Raw genomic sequence first — 13,778 nt, 5'->3', positions numbered from 1 at the left:
TAGGAGCAAACAGGGCCATTAGCTCAAGTTGATTCCTTAGTCTATTGCACCAAGTGGCACATTTAGTGAAGGGGTTTAATTGTTGACCTGCTCTTCCTCAAAGAATGACAATATATGATCTGTTTAAAAATCTAATCCTTCATATAACTTTAAGTTATATGGAGAACTGTGGTCTTTTCACTTGGACATTTCGGGATCATGTTCATACTTTTTGAATTGCAGGCAAACCATTCTGGGGTCTGGAAAACGAAGCTTTAATTGTGAGATGCCCCCAAGGAGGACACCCAACTTATTCTGTGGAATGGCATTACTCAGATACAAATGAAAGTATTCCTACTCAGAAAAGAAATCGGATCTTTGTTTCAAGAGATCGTCTGAAGTTTCTACCAGCCAGGGTGGAAGACTCTGGGATTTATGCCTGTGTTGTCAGAAGGTACTGTTCAGGAAACCATTATAGGCCTTGTGCATGTTCCCCTTTTGTTAGTGGCCAATAGCCCAGCTGTTCTTCCTTTCCCTCTGTTCTGCCTCTCCATGGAATGGTTTACATTTATAAAGTGATTAGAACACTTAGTGTAAGTGAGAAGACCAGCAGCCTGAGAGTTGATGGGCTGGCTATTGAATATATAACAGTGTGATATATAATTGGTAGGCTGATTTGCAGCTTGTCTAGTGACCCATTAGAACAAGGCGTAATCGCACGATGTTCTCTGAGATTAAGAACAAACCAGCATAACCAAATGGAAGCCCAGCCATCTAGTACCGCAAAGATCTGTGTTAGGTGAAAGGTGTAGATGCCAGAACCTGATAAACAGGTAGATTGCAGAAACTTGGGGTCAATGTCTGCAAATTCCTCAGCCTGAACTGCAGATCTAAACACAGCCAACTGTTTAGATTCCACACCATCTCTGGTACTCACTCACGAAGTGTCAGATAAGCCCAGGTATGGTGTGGTGCCTAGGTTTGGTGACCACAGTTTTCAACCCGTGCCCTTCTACCAGTTATGTGTGTGCTGCCACCATGTGACCTTTCTGTCTCTTGGTGCCTCATCTGTAAAATTCACACAGTAGTATCATTCGTTATGATCCCCAGATCAAAACTTTGAGAATAAAATAATGTAATCCATGGAGAAGGCTTAACTCTGCATCTGGTTCAACAGATATTGGCACAACATTGTCCAAGGGTTACAGTTGGATTAAGCTGCATCATGGTAATAAATATCTCTTTTTAAATACTTGGCTTCTTTTAATAGCCCTAACTTGAATAAGACTGGATACTTGAATGTCACCATATATAAAAAGCCGTCAAGCTGTAACATCCCCGATTATCTGATGTACCAGACAGTACGTGGATCAGATAAAAATTCCAAGATAACGTGTCCAACAATTGGCCTGTATAATTGGACAGCACCTGTTCAGTGGTTTAAGGTAAGAATTTGAAATCTGGGATAAAATCTGTACAAGTGTTGTAGCTGAGAGTTAAAACTGAGTGGGAAAAGACTGGAATGTCTTGTTGTTGTTGCTTCAGAACTGCAAAGCTCTCCAAAAGCCAAGGTTCAAGGCACACAGGCACTACTTGTTCATTGACAATCTGAGGCATGATGATGAAGGTGACTACACATGTCAATTCACGCACACAGAGAATGGAACCAACTATATCGTGTCGGCCACCAGATCATTCACAATTGAAGGTAAGCTGTTGGTTTCAACAAGGGCTAAGATTCAAACAAACACAATCAGGGAGATCCGTGCACTTCCGGTTGCATTTCCTACCTTCTCTCCATATTCTATTCCCTTCTGCTTCCTCTTAACTTCCACATACTCTACTATGAAAAGAACTTGCGATGTAGTATAAGATTTAAAAATTCCAGGGAAAAATATTATATATTTGAACCAAAGCCATAGCTATTCTTTTTTGGGAGGCTTAATTTTCAAGAATAACCCAATCTGAATTATTTCTCCTCTTCCTCTTCCTCCTCCTCCTCTTCCTCCTCCTCCTACTCCTCTTCCTTCCCCTCTTCCTCCTCCTCTTCCTCCTCCTCCTCTTCCTCCTCCTCCTCTTCCTTCTCCTCCTCTTCCTCCTCCTCCTCTTCCTCCTCCTCCTCTTCCTCCTCCTCCTCTTCCTCCTCCTCCTCTTCCTCCTCCTCCTCTTCCTTCTCCTCCTCCTCCTCTTTCTTCTCTTTCTTCTGGCTGATCTCCAAAGTGTTTATATACCTAAATCTTGGATGATTCAGTGTTATATATTTTCTCAGAGGTTACTCACCTCCTTCCTTAAATTCTACCCCATCTCTGGAATGCTTGTAATAAGAAATGCAATATTGCACAAACAGGTGTACTACTTCATAGGGAATAATAAGTCTACAAAACAAAGTCTACACAATAGTTATCAAGGAAGCCACTAATGTCTGTGTGTAGCTAGTTGAGTTCATGGATATAGAAGCCACACATGAAGAGGCCTGAGTGTAACAGGGAACAGTGCTTTTATACTCACTGCTGGGTGGTTTCATTCCTGGTCTACAATGCTTTTGACATCATCAGTATCTTCAAAGCAGGTCACTTGTTTAGAAAAGAACATTTTCCAAATATGAATTCAACATTATAGAAGCCATTAGAGGGGAAGATTTCCTAATCATATTTGATGGCATTTATAGAATTGAGGTTTTCTGGGCATAGTTCTTCTATCGAGGAGATGGGGGTCTCACTATCCAAGTGTCTTGCAATAAGACTAGGACTAAGCAATACTGGAGACAATGTTTTGTTTAGAGTCTTTCCATACTCCATGGCTTGAGAATAAGCATCACCAGACCACAGTTGTGTCTGTGCTTCTCTGTTTAATGTCAAATCCTGAATGTTTCTTAATCTTGATAGCCAGAAATGAATGAGCATATAAGGGTTCATCCAGAGACCTCCCTGTTCCACACCTCCACCCCATCTCAGTGGTGACAGGAGGGAAAACTCCTGAGGACAAAGAAACATCTCCATCTACACATGAGCACAGTGGTAGAGAGCTGTAAGCAGTGGACCTGTGGGCTCCTAAACACATCATTGTCATGGATATATTGACATCATCTTCTCTGTATTTCTATGCTTCTTCTATAGAATCATGGTTCTCAAATAATTTATAAGTCACAGTCAATGGATCTGACAGTACTTGTCTTAATGACATAGAAGAGAATAGAAGATATCAAAAAGTATCATAGTAATCACAAAAAAGTATTATATAAAACATTCGTTTCATTTGTGTGTCTACACTGCCAAAGGTTATTTTCAAAAGAGTTGACACAGTGCTGTGAAATTCAATAGAACTATGAAAAGACTAGCTTTATATTAATGACTAACTAATGCTTAAATAATTATATTTTATTTGTTTTTTAATTTTAAGAAAAAGGCTTTTCCATGCTTCCAATAATTACAAACCCTCCAAAAAATCACACAGTGGAAGTGGAAATAGGTAAGACATTTTAAACAACTCTCTATTGATCCGGGAAAAGGTTTCCTTGGGATTTGGGGTCTGGTTTCCTATGGAAAGGTCATGTAATTAGTAGAGGAGAACTTGGGGATCATGTGAGGTGCCAGTATGGAAACACCTGTTCTTGTCACATCAGAAGTCAGCACTGCAGTTGTGTTGAGCCTTGGCCTTCATAGCACTCTCATAGAAGTGTTCGTTGTTGTCATCAGTTCAGTTCAGGGAGCAGATGTCCTCACTTCACTGTTGAGGAACATAGCCTCAGAAATGCTCAAAGATACACCAAAGGTCATGGATAGCAAAAGAGCGAGAATCCAGATTTGTGAATCTCTGTTTCTGCTCTTGTTGGTTTTCATTAGAAGCTGGGTCCAATGGAAAGAACTTGGTGTCTGAAACGTCATGATGAATCACGCCTCCCTTATCACTCTTTGTAACCTATCCATCTGCCACACTGCTGGCCCCAGCATACCACTCTCTGATGACTAGCTTGTTTGTGTTCGTCCCTATTCTGCCCACATGGTGGTTCCTCATTTCTGTGGAATAAGATCATACATAACCTCCTGGGTGCAAACCTTCCTCCCTTCCTCTTCCTTGTCATCAAGCAGCATCTAACTGTATCATCAACTCAGTCTCAGCTACTAGATTTTCACCTGCAGTGTGGTAGCCTCTAATCCTTTCTCCACAGCTCTGCTGTTCCAGAGACTCTCAGGTCCTCTTGACTCTTATGTGCCTCATTTTTAGATAAGCCCCAGTGTGAGTCTGAGGTTCAGGAAAGGAAGGTTGAGTGTATAAATGTGGCCAAAATCAGCTCTGATGTTTTCACTTCTAAAAGAACATCTCAAGTTAAAGAGATTTAGATGGGACATTGGAGAGAAATCTGAGAATGTTGACATCCAGGGTAGTTGATAGTTGGGTTGGGTAAAGTTGTTTTTTTTTTTTTTTTATACAGAGATAGCTCATGGAGAGATAAGGGGAATTTTGTGGGAAGAGAAAGTTGTGAAAGAGACCAGTGAAAAAGAAACTCATGTTTCAACTGCAACAACTCCTATGTGATTATGCGAGGCTAGAGGAAGCTTAGCGCTCCATGAATTGAGAGGGTGCTAAGGCTATCAGGAACATGAAGGCACTGGGGAGGAGGTGTGGAAGACAAAGAAGGCACAGGAAGAAGATGAGGAGGGGACGTGAGCAGAACTGACTGCAGGTTTACTACACTGGGTGAAACTGAATGCCACTTACAGAATTGAACTTTTGTAACGAACCTCTTTGCTTCTTATCTAGGAAAATCAGCAAGTCTTGACTGCTCGGCTTGCTTTGGCAAAGGCTCTCAGGTGTTGGCTAATGTCCTGTGGCAGATTAACAAAACATTAGTCAAAAATTTTGGCGAAGCAAGAATTCAAGAAGAGGAAGGTCAAAATAAAAGGTATGTCATCTATCTATCTATCTATCTATCTATCTATCTATCTATCTATCTATCTAATCTATCTATAGTCTTACCTAGGTAGCCTAGAATGTCCTGGAACTTCCTGTGTAGACCAGCTTGACCTCAAATTCACAGAGATCCTCCTGCTTCTTGAATGATGGAATTATTATATTCCATCATTGGGATACAATATGGACATAGCTACAAATGCCCAGCTATTTCTAAATTGAAGTTGAGACATCCCTCTCTCCCTCCTCACAGCCGGCACTTGCCAGGAAATAATCAGTAACATGTTGCTTTCTCAGTTCCAGCAATGACATGGCTTGTTTAACCTCAGTGCTAAGGATAACTGGTGTGACAGACAAGGACTTGTCTCTGGAATATGAATGTCTGGCGGTGAACTTGGATGGCTGGGTAAACCACACCGTAAGACTGAGAAGGAAACAACCAAGTAAGAAGTGTCCCTCACACAATGCTTGACTAAATTGGCTGAATCAGCTGCAACTTGCATCCATTTTCTCAGAGGACTATGTGCTGTAGCTTGGTCCCAGGGAATCTGGCATGATGGTGGGACTAGCTGGCCAGTTTAATCAAATGTGCTTCTCATGTTGAGGAAGTTCCTTAAACCTGGTCTTTCCAGAAGGTTTCTGTCTTCCAGTAGGACTTTCTGTCATTGTATCTTTCCTCTCTCTATCTCCCTCCTCCTTGTTCTCCCCACTGTCCTCCCCCTCCCTTCACTTTCCTTCATGTGGTCTCAACCCCTCCTCCCCTTTCCTTTTGTTCTCTCTGGGTTCCTTCTCATCTGATAGTGACTTCTTCAGTCATCCTTGGCACAGGCTACAAAGGACATTGGTGTTGATACTGGATTCAAAGCAGTAACAACCCTGCTGTGTCTCTTTGTGTAATCTTGTCATGAAAAACAACTTACAAACTTTCATTCTGGGCAGTTATTGATTTCCTTGTTTCGTCCTTAGGATGACAGATGCAGTCATCATGATAGGTAGATGACAAACTTGATTTCTTCTTAAAAGAGTAAACATTTTATACCCTTATTACTCTCTTATGATACTGACAACTGCCTTAATGGGGATATAACTAATGTAAAAACATTTTTAATTACTTTCAAATATCAAGAGGGCATGGGAGGGAGAGAGACACTGACTCTAAGCTCATAACAATATGTGAGGCATTTATTTGGATGAATATATTGATTAAAAGGATAGGGCAGAGGTACCTACTGGATACAGCCATGCTGTGTCTCTGCCTGGAGTGGCATTTGGGATTTTTGTTGGTTTTGTTTGTCTTCTTTTGTTTTTACCATAGAGACCATTCTGTCCTTGGACTCCTAGAGTTCCACCTGCCTTTGCCTCCCAGGTACTGGGATTAAAGTTGTGTGTCACCTTACCCAGCCAGGATGTTTTTTGTTTTGGTTTTTATTTTAGAGCCTCTGACTTATAACATTTTATAAAACAGAGTATTGATTCCTAGGTGGCCAGAGTTGTGACTCATAGATGGATTTTAGTGCTGTCGTGTTCAGTGAGGTCTTAGCATCTGTCCCTGATAATGATGTTACTCAGGGTGACTGTACCACAGCACTGTGTTATGAGATGGTGGTGGTCACTGCACATCCTACAAGAAAAGAGAAGCCAACTCCCTACTCTCACTGGGCATGATCTTGAGACCTCAGTGCCTTCCTTTGCTAACAGGATCTATTGTCTAGATTTCTGAGTGTTCTTTAGTTCATGTTTGTATTGGAATTATATTTGTGTTATCTGTAATTTTGTATATGTTTTGTTTGTGTGTGAATTTGTATTTTCCAGTTTATTTTTAATTTACCTGTTGCTATTCAAATAAATGTGTTTGTACTGTGTGAACAACACAACATATTAAATAAAAATCATGTCTATTGTTATTGAATGATCATAATGAATTCTGATCTTTCTTAAAGTATAAAATCAAAAAACTTGAAAGGCCTCCTTCTGCATATTTCTAACTACCATTAGGTGCAAATATAGTGTCTGTGGTAACAATAATTCATATTCATATTCAATATTTTCTAATGTTGAAGCCAGATCTAATTATGCCTTAGAATTTCTCATTTATCTTCTCACCCCATACTATTTGTCAATTTTACTGACTAAGTCGATGAAGCAAGGACAGAGTGAGCTTAAGGCCTTGCCAAGAACTGTAATTCTAGACCCAGGATTCAACACAGATGGCATTTTCCTGTTTATAAACACTGTCAAGAAGCATTTGCGGCTAGTCATTGACGTGAACACCACTTGTAGTTTACAAAGTCATAAGCACGTAGGTAGATGTTGAACATCAATTTTTTGGGTCATCTTGAATCAAGGTCTTGCCTTGTGTAAACGGTTTAGTCACCCACACAGGTACTTTACACACAACAGTTCCTAGAAGACATGTATTTTTTATACCCTCTGTACTTTCCTAGCATGCATCCAGTGGGACTTTAAGACAGTTTTTCTGAACAAACTCCTTGGGAAGTTCTTACTTAAACCAAAGGCAGCGAAGATAGCAAGCTCTGGCCAGTTTTGAGCTTTTTCCTCATCTTTGGGTCCCAAGACTTTAGTGTCTTGAGTTCCTTTTCCTGGATTTAGAGAGATGGTCAACTGTCAAGGATGGAAGAGGAATTTGTCACTACTAGCAGAGATTTGAATGCCAGGTCTTGTAGCCTATGCACGAGGATTTACAAATACAATGAAAACAAACCACTTACCGGGTCTGACTTAAGAATCTCCTCATATTCATGTAGAAGCAGCACCACTTCTAATAAGTCTATGAGGATCATATGGTTAAAACAGCCAAGCATACCATGAATGGTAGCCGTTCCTGTGTGTCCAACCTGTACATGTGCCTTACAAGTTCCTACAGTTGGAAGCCATGTTTCCTGTGTGTTTTGGGAAACAAGGAATGTGGGACTCAGCTGAGAGATAGTTGAAGGAAGATCTCAATAGTGGAAGGTGTCAGGATTATAGAGCCCAGTAATTGGATGTCTCCATCACAACACTCCATGAGCTGCAACAGTGGGTCTTTTCTATATTCCTCATCCCTTAGACGCAATAAACTTCCTGATCTACTGACTCCTGTTCCTTAGGGCTGCCAACAAACATTGACCTTACCAATCCCATTCTTATCATTTCATGAGTTTCAAACCCCATCTTCCCCCACAAATACCCACCCTGTTATATTCCTTGAACACATTATATACTTTTCCATACAAATAAACATACCACTACCATAAGATTAATCTTGCTGAAAAGCACTTTCATCTCTAATACCCTTTCACATTAGGACACGTTCCCTAGGAAGAGTCTTTGATCATGCACAACCCTGACCACACCTTCCACTAATTCCCTAAACGTAGTTACTACAGTTCTCAGAACACACACTTGCACCTCTGCACATGGCCTCAGCATCCTCTCTGAACAGGGGAGTGTTGCTGTTTTTATACCTTTCCAAGTCTTCCTCATCTTTTAGTGATCCATTCTATAGGAAACTTTTCTTCCTTACTTTAGCATAGAGCAATCTGTGTTCAAAATGCCTCTGTCAGCTGAAATCCCTTTTGCCGCCTGTCTTAGCTGGGTTTATGAGTATCTGTGTGCTCCTTTACCTTTAAGCACCAAGCCTCAAGACTTGCCCAGAGTATGTGCTAAGAAAATTGATTTGTTGGTTTTTGAAAGTATTGTTGGAAACTCAATGTTGGTTTATTGGGTAGGAATGCCTTGTGGTTTCTGGGGATGTCCATGTTCATTCAACCATCCATCCATCTTATTTTACTAATGCTAATGACAGTTTTCCCCATCTCCCCATCTCTTGATAGTTGATCACCAAAGCATCTACTACATAGTTGCCGGCTGTAGTTTATTGCTAATGTTTATCAATGTCTTGGTGATAGTCTTAAAAGTGTTCTGGATTGAGGTTGCTCTGTTCTGGAGAGATATAGTGACACCTTACAAAACCCAGAATGGTGAGTATCTGTTTTCAAGATTCTCTTCACAAGAAAAAAGTCCCATGGACTATTGGTTCTTCGTCTGATGATGTTTTGCTGCTAAACCTAATCTCTGTTTTCTTTGTAACCTCATTCATGAGATTTTTGAGTCTACACAGATCATTTTCCCTGCCTCTCTGTTAGTGTACCCCCAACATTTAGACATTCATCTCCAATATTCTTGGTGGGATTGCTATTACTAGTGAAACCCCCATAACAGACTCTGTCTGAGGCCCAGACAGGTTCGATGTTTTGGAAAATGCATGTTAACAAACTGTTACAAGAGGACAATACAATCATCCCACTTTTCAAGTGTGAGCAGGTAATGGAGGGGGTTGGAACACATGCTCATTTCCCTTGAATCCCCGTTCCATGAGTACACACTTGCACAAGCTTTACACATTCAAAAGCAAGAGTCCCGGTGAAGTAGGAGATTTGAAGCCTTCTTTTGCAAGAGCCTACTTTAGCTGTGTGTGCATGAAGGAATCAATTAGCAGGGGGTTGTTTGATTTGTGGGAAATTCAGACCCCTTAAGAAGTTCTACTTCCTTGTCACTATTAGCCATTAGCATATTAACTCCCAAGGAAGTAGCATGGTTGCCATAGCTCCTTGATTTTGCTTTTTTGGGGTTTCAGTTGTCTAAGGTCAACTGAAGCGTGTGAAGATTAAATAAGCAATTGAAAGAAACAAACGTGAGTTTTAGGTTGAGCATGATTCTGAGATATGTGACTGTCCTGCCTGGGACAGGAATTGTCTGTTCAGTGTATCCGTGTTGTATAGTGGATAATGTATAAATATATAATAACACAGCACTAGTCAATTACTCTATTAGTTAACAGGTTTACTGCTGCAGTTTCACGGTGCTTGTGTTGGAGGGACAGTTGTTTTACGTTGAGGTAACGGCCTTCAGTGCTGGAGTAGTGATGCCATGCATTTGTTTTAGTCCATTGTTCCATGTTTATTACTAGCTATGGTTGTTAAACTCTTACCTTGACAAGTTTATAAATTAGTCTTAGGTGTGTGTGTGTGTGTGTAGGAGCAATTGTCGACTGGAGGGCTCAGTACTACCAGTGGCCTCAGGTACTCACTGGAGGTCTTTGAGCCTGTGCTCTGTATCTAAATGAGGAATGCTGTGTGGGAAAAATTTAAGTCAATAGGCAGACAAGGAGCTCACCCCACCCATGATAATAGACACTAGCAGCTTATAAACAAACTTGAAGTATTCTGAAGACTCTCTGTTCTTTATCGTTCAAGCTAAGATGGTAAACAAACAAACAAACAAACAAACAAAACTTTGGTCCAGATCTCTTATTTCCTGGTCACATTTTATAGCCATACTTTGCTGGTAACTCTTGATTTTAGAGCATTGTGAGGGTGGGGAGAGTGACGGACCATCACTAACAGCCATAAAACTTGGTAAGAACTGTCCTTCAGAAGACAGGCAAGTGGTTTGAGACTCGGCAGTAAAGGAAGCTGTACTTCTTGATTTTTTTCTCAGATGGCAAGCTCTATGATGCTTACGTCATTTACCCTCGGGCCTTCCGGGGCAGCGCAGCAGGAACCAGCTCTGTGGAATACTTTGTTCACCACACTCTGCCCAACGTTCTTGAAAATAAATGTGGCTACAAGTTGTGCATTTATGGGAGAGACCTGCTGCCTGGGCAAGGTAAACTGAAGAAGGCAGGTTAGGGGTTGAAATTCTTTGAAAAAAAAAAAATCCTGGAAAGGAGACTATGAGTAGATAATGCCAGGTAGTGAGGAGGGAGGGGGTGGGGTAAAGGACCAGTAGATCTTGATGTAGGGAAGGAACCTGGGGCAGCTAATAAGGGGTGTGAGAGATGGGGAAAGGAGAGCCACAGAAACATACGCTGCTACAAAGTGTCGTTATGGTGTCTAAGGCATTATGCATTGATGTAATGTTTTTTTTTTAAATATAAAAAAACTTTAGTACACGGAGTAAGGAGTGAGAGTTACGTATTTGCGTTAGCCTTTTAGTTTCTGAGCCATTTAGTTTAACATGTGTGAACTATACACACATGTTCTTGATGCTGCATTTTTAAACTTAACATTCTGTTTTGAAGATCATAGTAACTTCATAGTAATGAGTAGAGGTGATTCTGATGTTCATACTCTACATGTCATAGAAGTTATTTATTACATTATATTATTATATTATAATGTACTATTACATTGTTATTGTATATTGTTACATATACAATGCTAATACATTATGTTATTCTGTAATATGTTATATTGCAATAAGAAATTTAGCTTAGAATATTTACTTCATAAGAAACACATATTCATTAAAAAATAATTTATGCAAATGACCTCTTGCTGATTGGTGAAGGACTTTTGTTGATACTCATCTCAGATTAGATTCAAGCCCAGAGATTTACTATTGGTTGATTGTTATTTTGAGACAGGGTCTTTCCTGTTCCCCTGGCTGGCCTGGAACTCACTATGTGGTACAAGCTGGCTTAAACACATGTGGATTATGATATAGCATGAACCACCATGGTTGACTTAGAGCAGAGTTATTTTTAAATTACATATATGTTGTGTGTGTCATGCCTGTGACAGTGAGAGGTCAACTTACAAAGAGTCAGTTCATCTGGGTCTTGGGGATCTAATTCTGGGCCTCAGGCTTGGTGGCAAGCACCTTTACTTACTGAGCCATCTTGTTGTCCCAAGACCAGAGCTTTTAGATTGTTGCTCGGGAGATGCTCACTGTTTACTCTTTTCACCCAACTCCTGTCCTACCAGTGAGGTGTCCACAGCCATGTGGTGCAACACGGTAGATGAGTCAAGGGCTTCAGCTGTGTGCTAGCCACTATTGCCTCAACTTTGTTTCCATTGCATAACACTAGAATAACTCGGAAGATTAGAGATTAAGTGTTACGACAGTTCTAGCCTTTCTTTTTTCCTTCCAGTCCCTCTTCCTTGCACACACACACACACAAACACATAGACACATACACACATATATAGACACACCACACACATACACACACGCACAGACACACATAGAGACATACACACATATACACACCCACCACACACACATACACACATGCACACATGTACACACATATACCACACATACACGCTCACATGCATACACACATACACTCATGTGCATGCATGCACATGCACACACATACACATGTGCACACACACCACACACATACACACATGCACATACATATATACACACACAGTGCACATACACATACACCCATGCACACACGCATACATACATGCATGCAACTACACACACATACACATGCACGCAAGCACACCTAAACATATAACCTAGCCTGCTTATCAATTTACAAGGCTCATCGAAGCAGCTCTTCTCCTTTTGATATTTCTTAATTGTATGTAGCTCTTTCACTCTGACTGGGGCCTCATGAGATTTCTCCCCTTCTTTGTAGCATACCTGTTGGTATTGTACAATTTCAGGCCATATGTATGATAAGGTGTCATGGGTGAAGCTTCCCTGGCATTTCTAGGAGATACAACCTCACAGCAGCTGACCTAGTGTCCTGGCTCTTAGAATCATTCTACCCTCTATCCTGAGATGTCCCCTGAGCTGTAAGTGAAGGAGTCATTGTAGATTACCAGTGGTAATTTGAGATCTCACCAGTGCTTGCTTTCTGCCTTTTGAGCAGCTGTGGTTTTCTGTAATGGTCTCCAATCTGTCTTTCTGCACTGTGTGGGCTAGAAAATCTCCTGCAGGAATGGTTCAGATTCTAAAGGCTTGTGAAGTGAGGAGGTTATAATCCTTTACAGTTGGGTACAGCCATCTCTGAAACTTGCTAATCTCTAGGAGACCTAACAAAATTGAGAAAAAGGTTTTGATTCTGATATCCAGACAGCCATGGTAAAGATATTGGAAAGACCTGGGAAATGTCCTGCTGATTTTCTTCATGTTGCTGACACAGTTTACAAATCTGTATTCCCAGGGCATCAGAACAGCGGCTTCTGCTCCTTAGTATTTTTTAGCAATTCTCACTTTCGACAGTTTTACCTCAACTCCAGCTGTCCCAGCAAAGGTTTTCTCTCTCTCTCTCTCTCTCTCTCTCTCTCTCTCTCTCTCTCTCTCTCTCTCTCTCTCTCTCTCTCCTTCCCCTCCATACACTTAGGCCAGGAGTGTTCTCACCTTTCTGTCAAGTCTTCCTTGATGCCTCAGAAACCAGCAAGGGTTTGGAATGAGAATGGAGACAGACTATCATAAGCCTAGGCCTTACTTTAACTTTTTAAAATTGACGTGTCTACTAAAGGAGAGATATTTAAGGACCAATAGGTCAGCAGGAGTGTGCACAGGGCAATCTGGTTTCTTCTCAAATATCTGATCAATGCTGACACTGTTATAAAAAAAAAAACCTGAAGATGCACATGTTATGAAGGTATTATCTTGATCTTCCTAGGGGCCCTTCCTTCCTTTGAGAGCTCTCCTGCTGACCACTAAGGTTCTTTCTGTGTCTCAGATCTCTTCAAGGATCTGTAGGCTCTCCACTTGTCTATGGGGCTGTGAGTAGCTGCCAGGTCTTCATTTCTCCTTCCCACTTCCATGTCAGCCAAACTCAGATGTTTGAATATTCTCTAGGGATCAAACCTGTATTGTCTTTGTCAGATGGCAGTACTCTGTTGTATAGTTTCTACTTCCTCTCCATAAATGCACGAACTCTGATCTCTCCTCCAACCAGTTACATCAAAGCTGCCAACAGAACACGGCTCGTCCCTTAGAGAAAGTTGGTAGCTGGCCAGTGCACTGTGCATAGGTTCTGGCTACCTGTCTTCCATGCTCTCTTGAAGTCCACTCTGCATCTCCCATGAAATGATAGACTAAGAGACCTTCACTTTCCCAGGTTTCTGGGAAGA

The 13,778-nt window shown here is 41.0% G+C and overlaps 1 protein-coding gene across 10 annotated transcripts in view; it reads left to right on the top strand.

The window, feature by feature from the left end:
* Positions 1-13,778, top strand: part of Il1rl1 (interleukin 1 receptor like 1) — a 58,019-nt gene that overhangs the window by 42,937 nt on the left and 1,304 nt on the right. For all 10 annotated transcript variants that reach the window (XM_076914964.1, XM_076914958.1, XM_076914957.1 and 7 more), the window contains 8 exons: positions 223-433; positions 1,250-1,424; positions 1,525-1,687; positions 3,379-3,447; positions 4,741-4,882; positions 5,188-5,333; positions 8,724-8,870; positions 10,390-10,557. In XM_076914964.1, coding sequence (XP_076771079.1) covers positions 223-433; positions 1,250-1,424; positions 1,525-1,687; positions 3,379-3,447; positions 4,741-4,882; positions 5,188-5,333; positions 8,724-8,870; positions 10,390-10,557 — 1,221 coding nt within the window. The remainder of the gene's footprint in view (positions 1-222; positions 434-1,249; positions 1,425-1,524; positions 1,688-3,378; positions 3,448-4,740; positions 4,883-5,187; positions 5,334-8,723; positions 8,871-10,389; positions 10,558-13,778) is intronic.

This window comes from Arvicanthis niloticus, chromosome 17 (assembly GCF_011762505.2).
Source record: "Arvicanthis niloticus isolate mArvNil1 chromosome 17, mArvNil1.pat.X, whole genome shotgun sequence".
Lineage (NCBI taxonomy): Eukaryota > Metazoa > Chordata > Mammalia > Rodentia > Muridae > Arvicanthis > Arvicanthis niloticus.
Note: the sequence above shows the minus strand (reverse complement) of the source record. Positions and strands in the feature narration are given on the sequence as shown.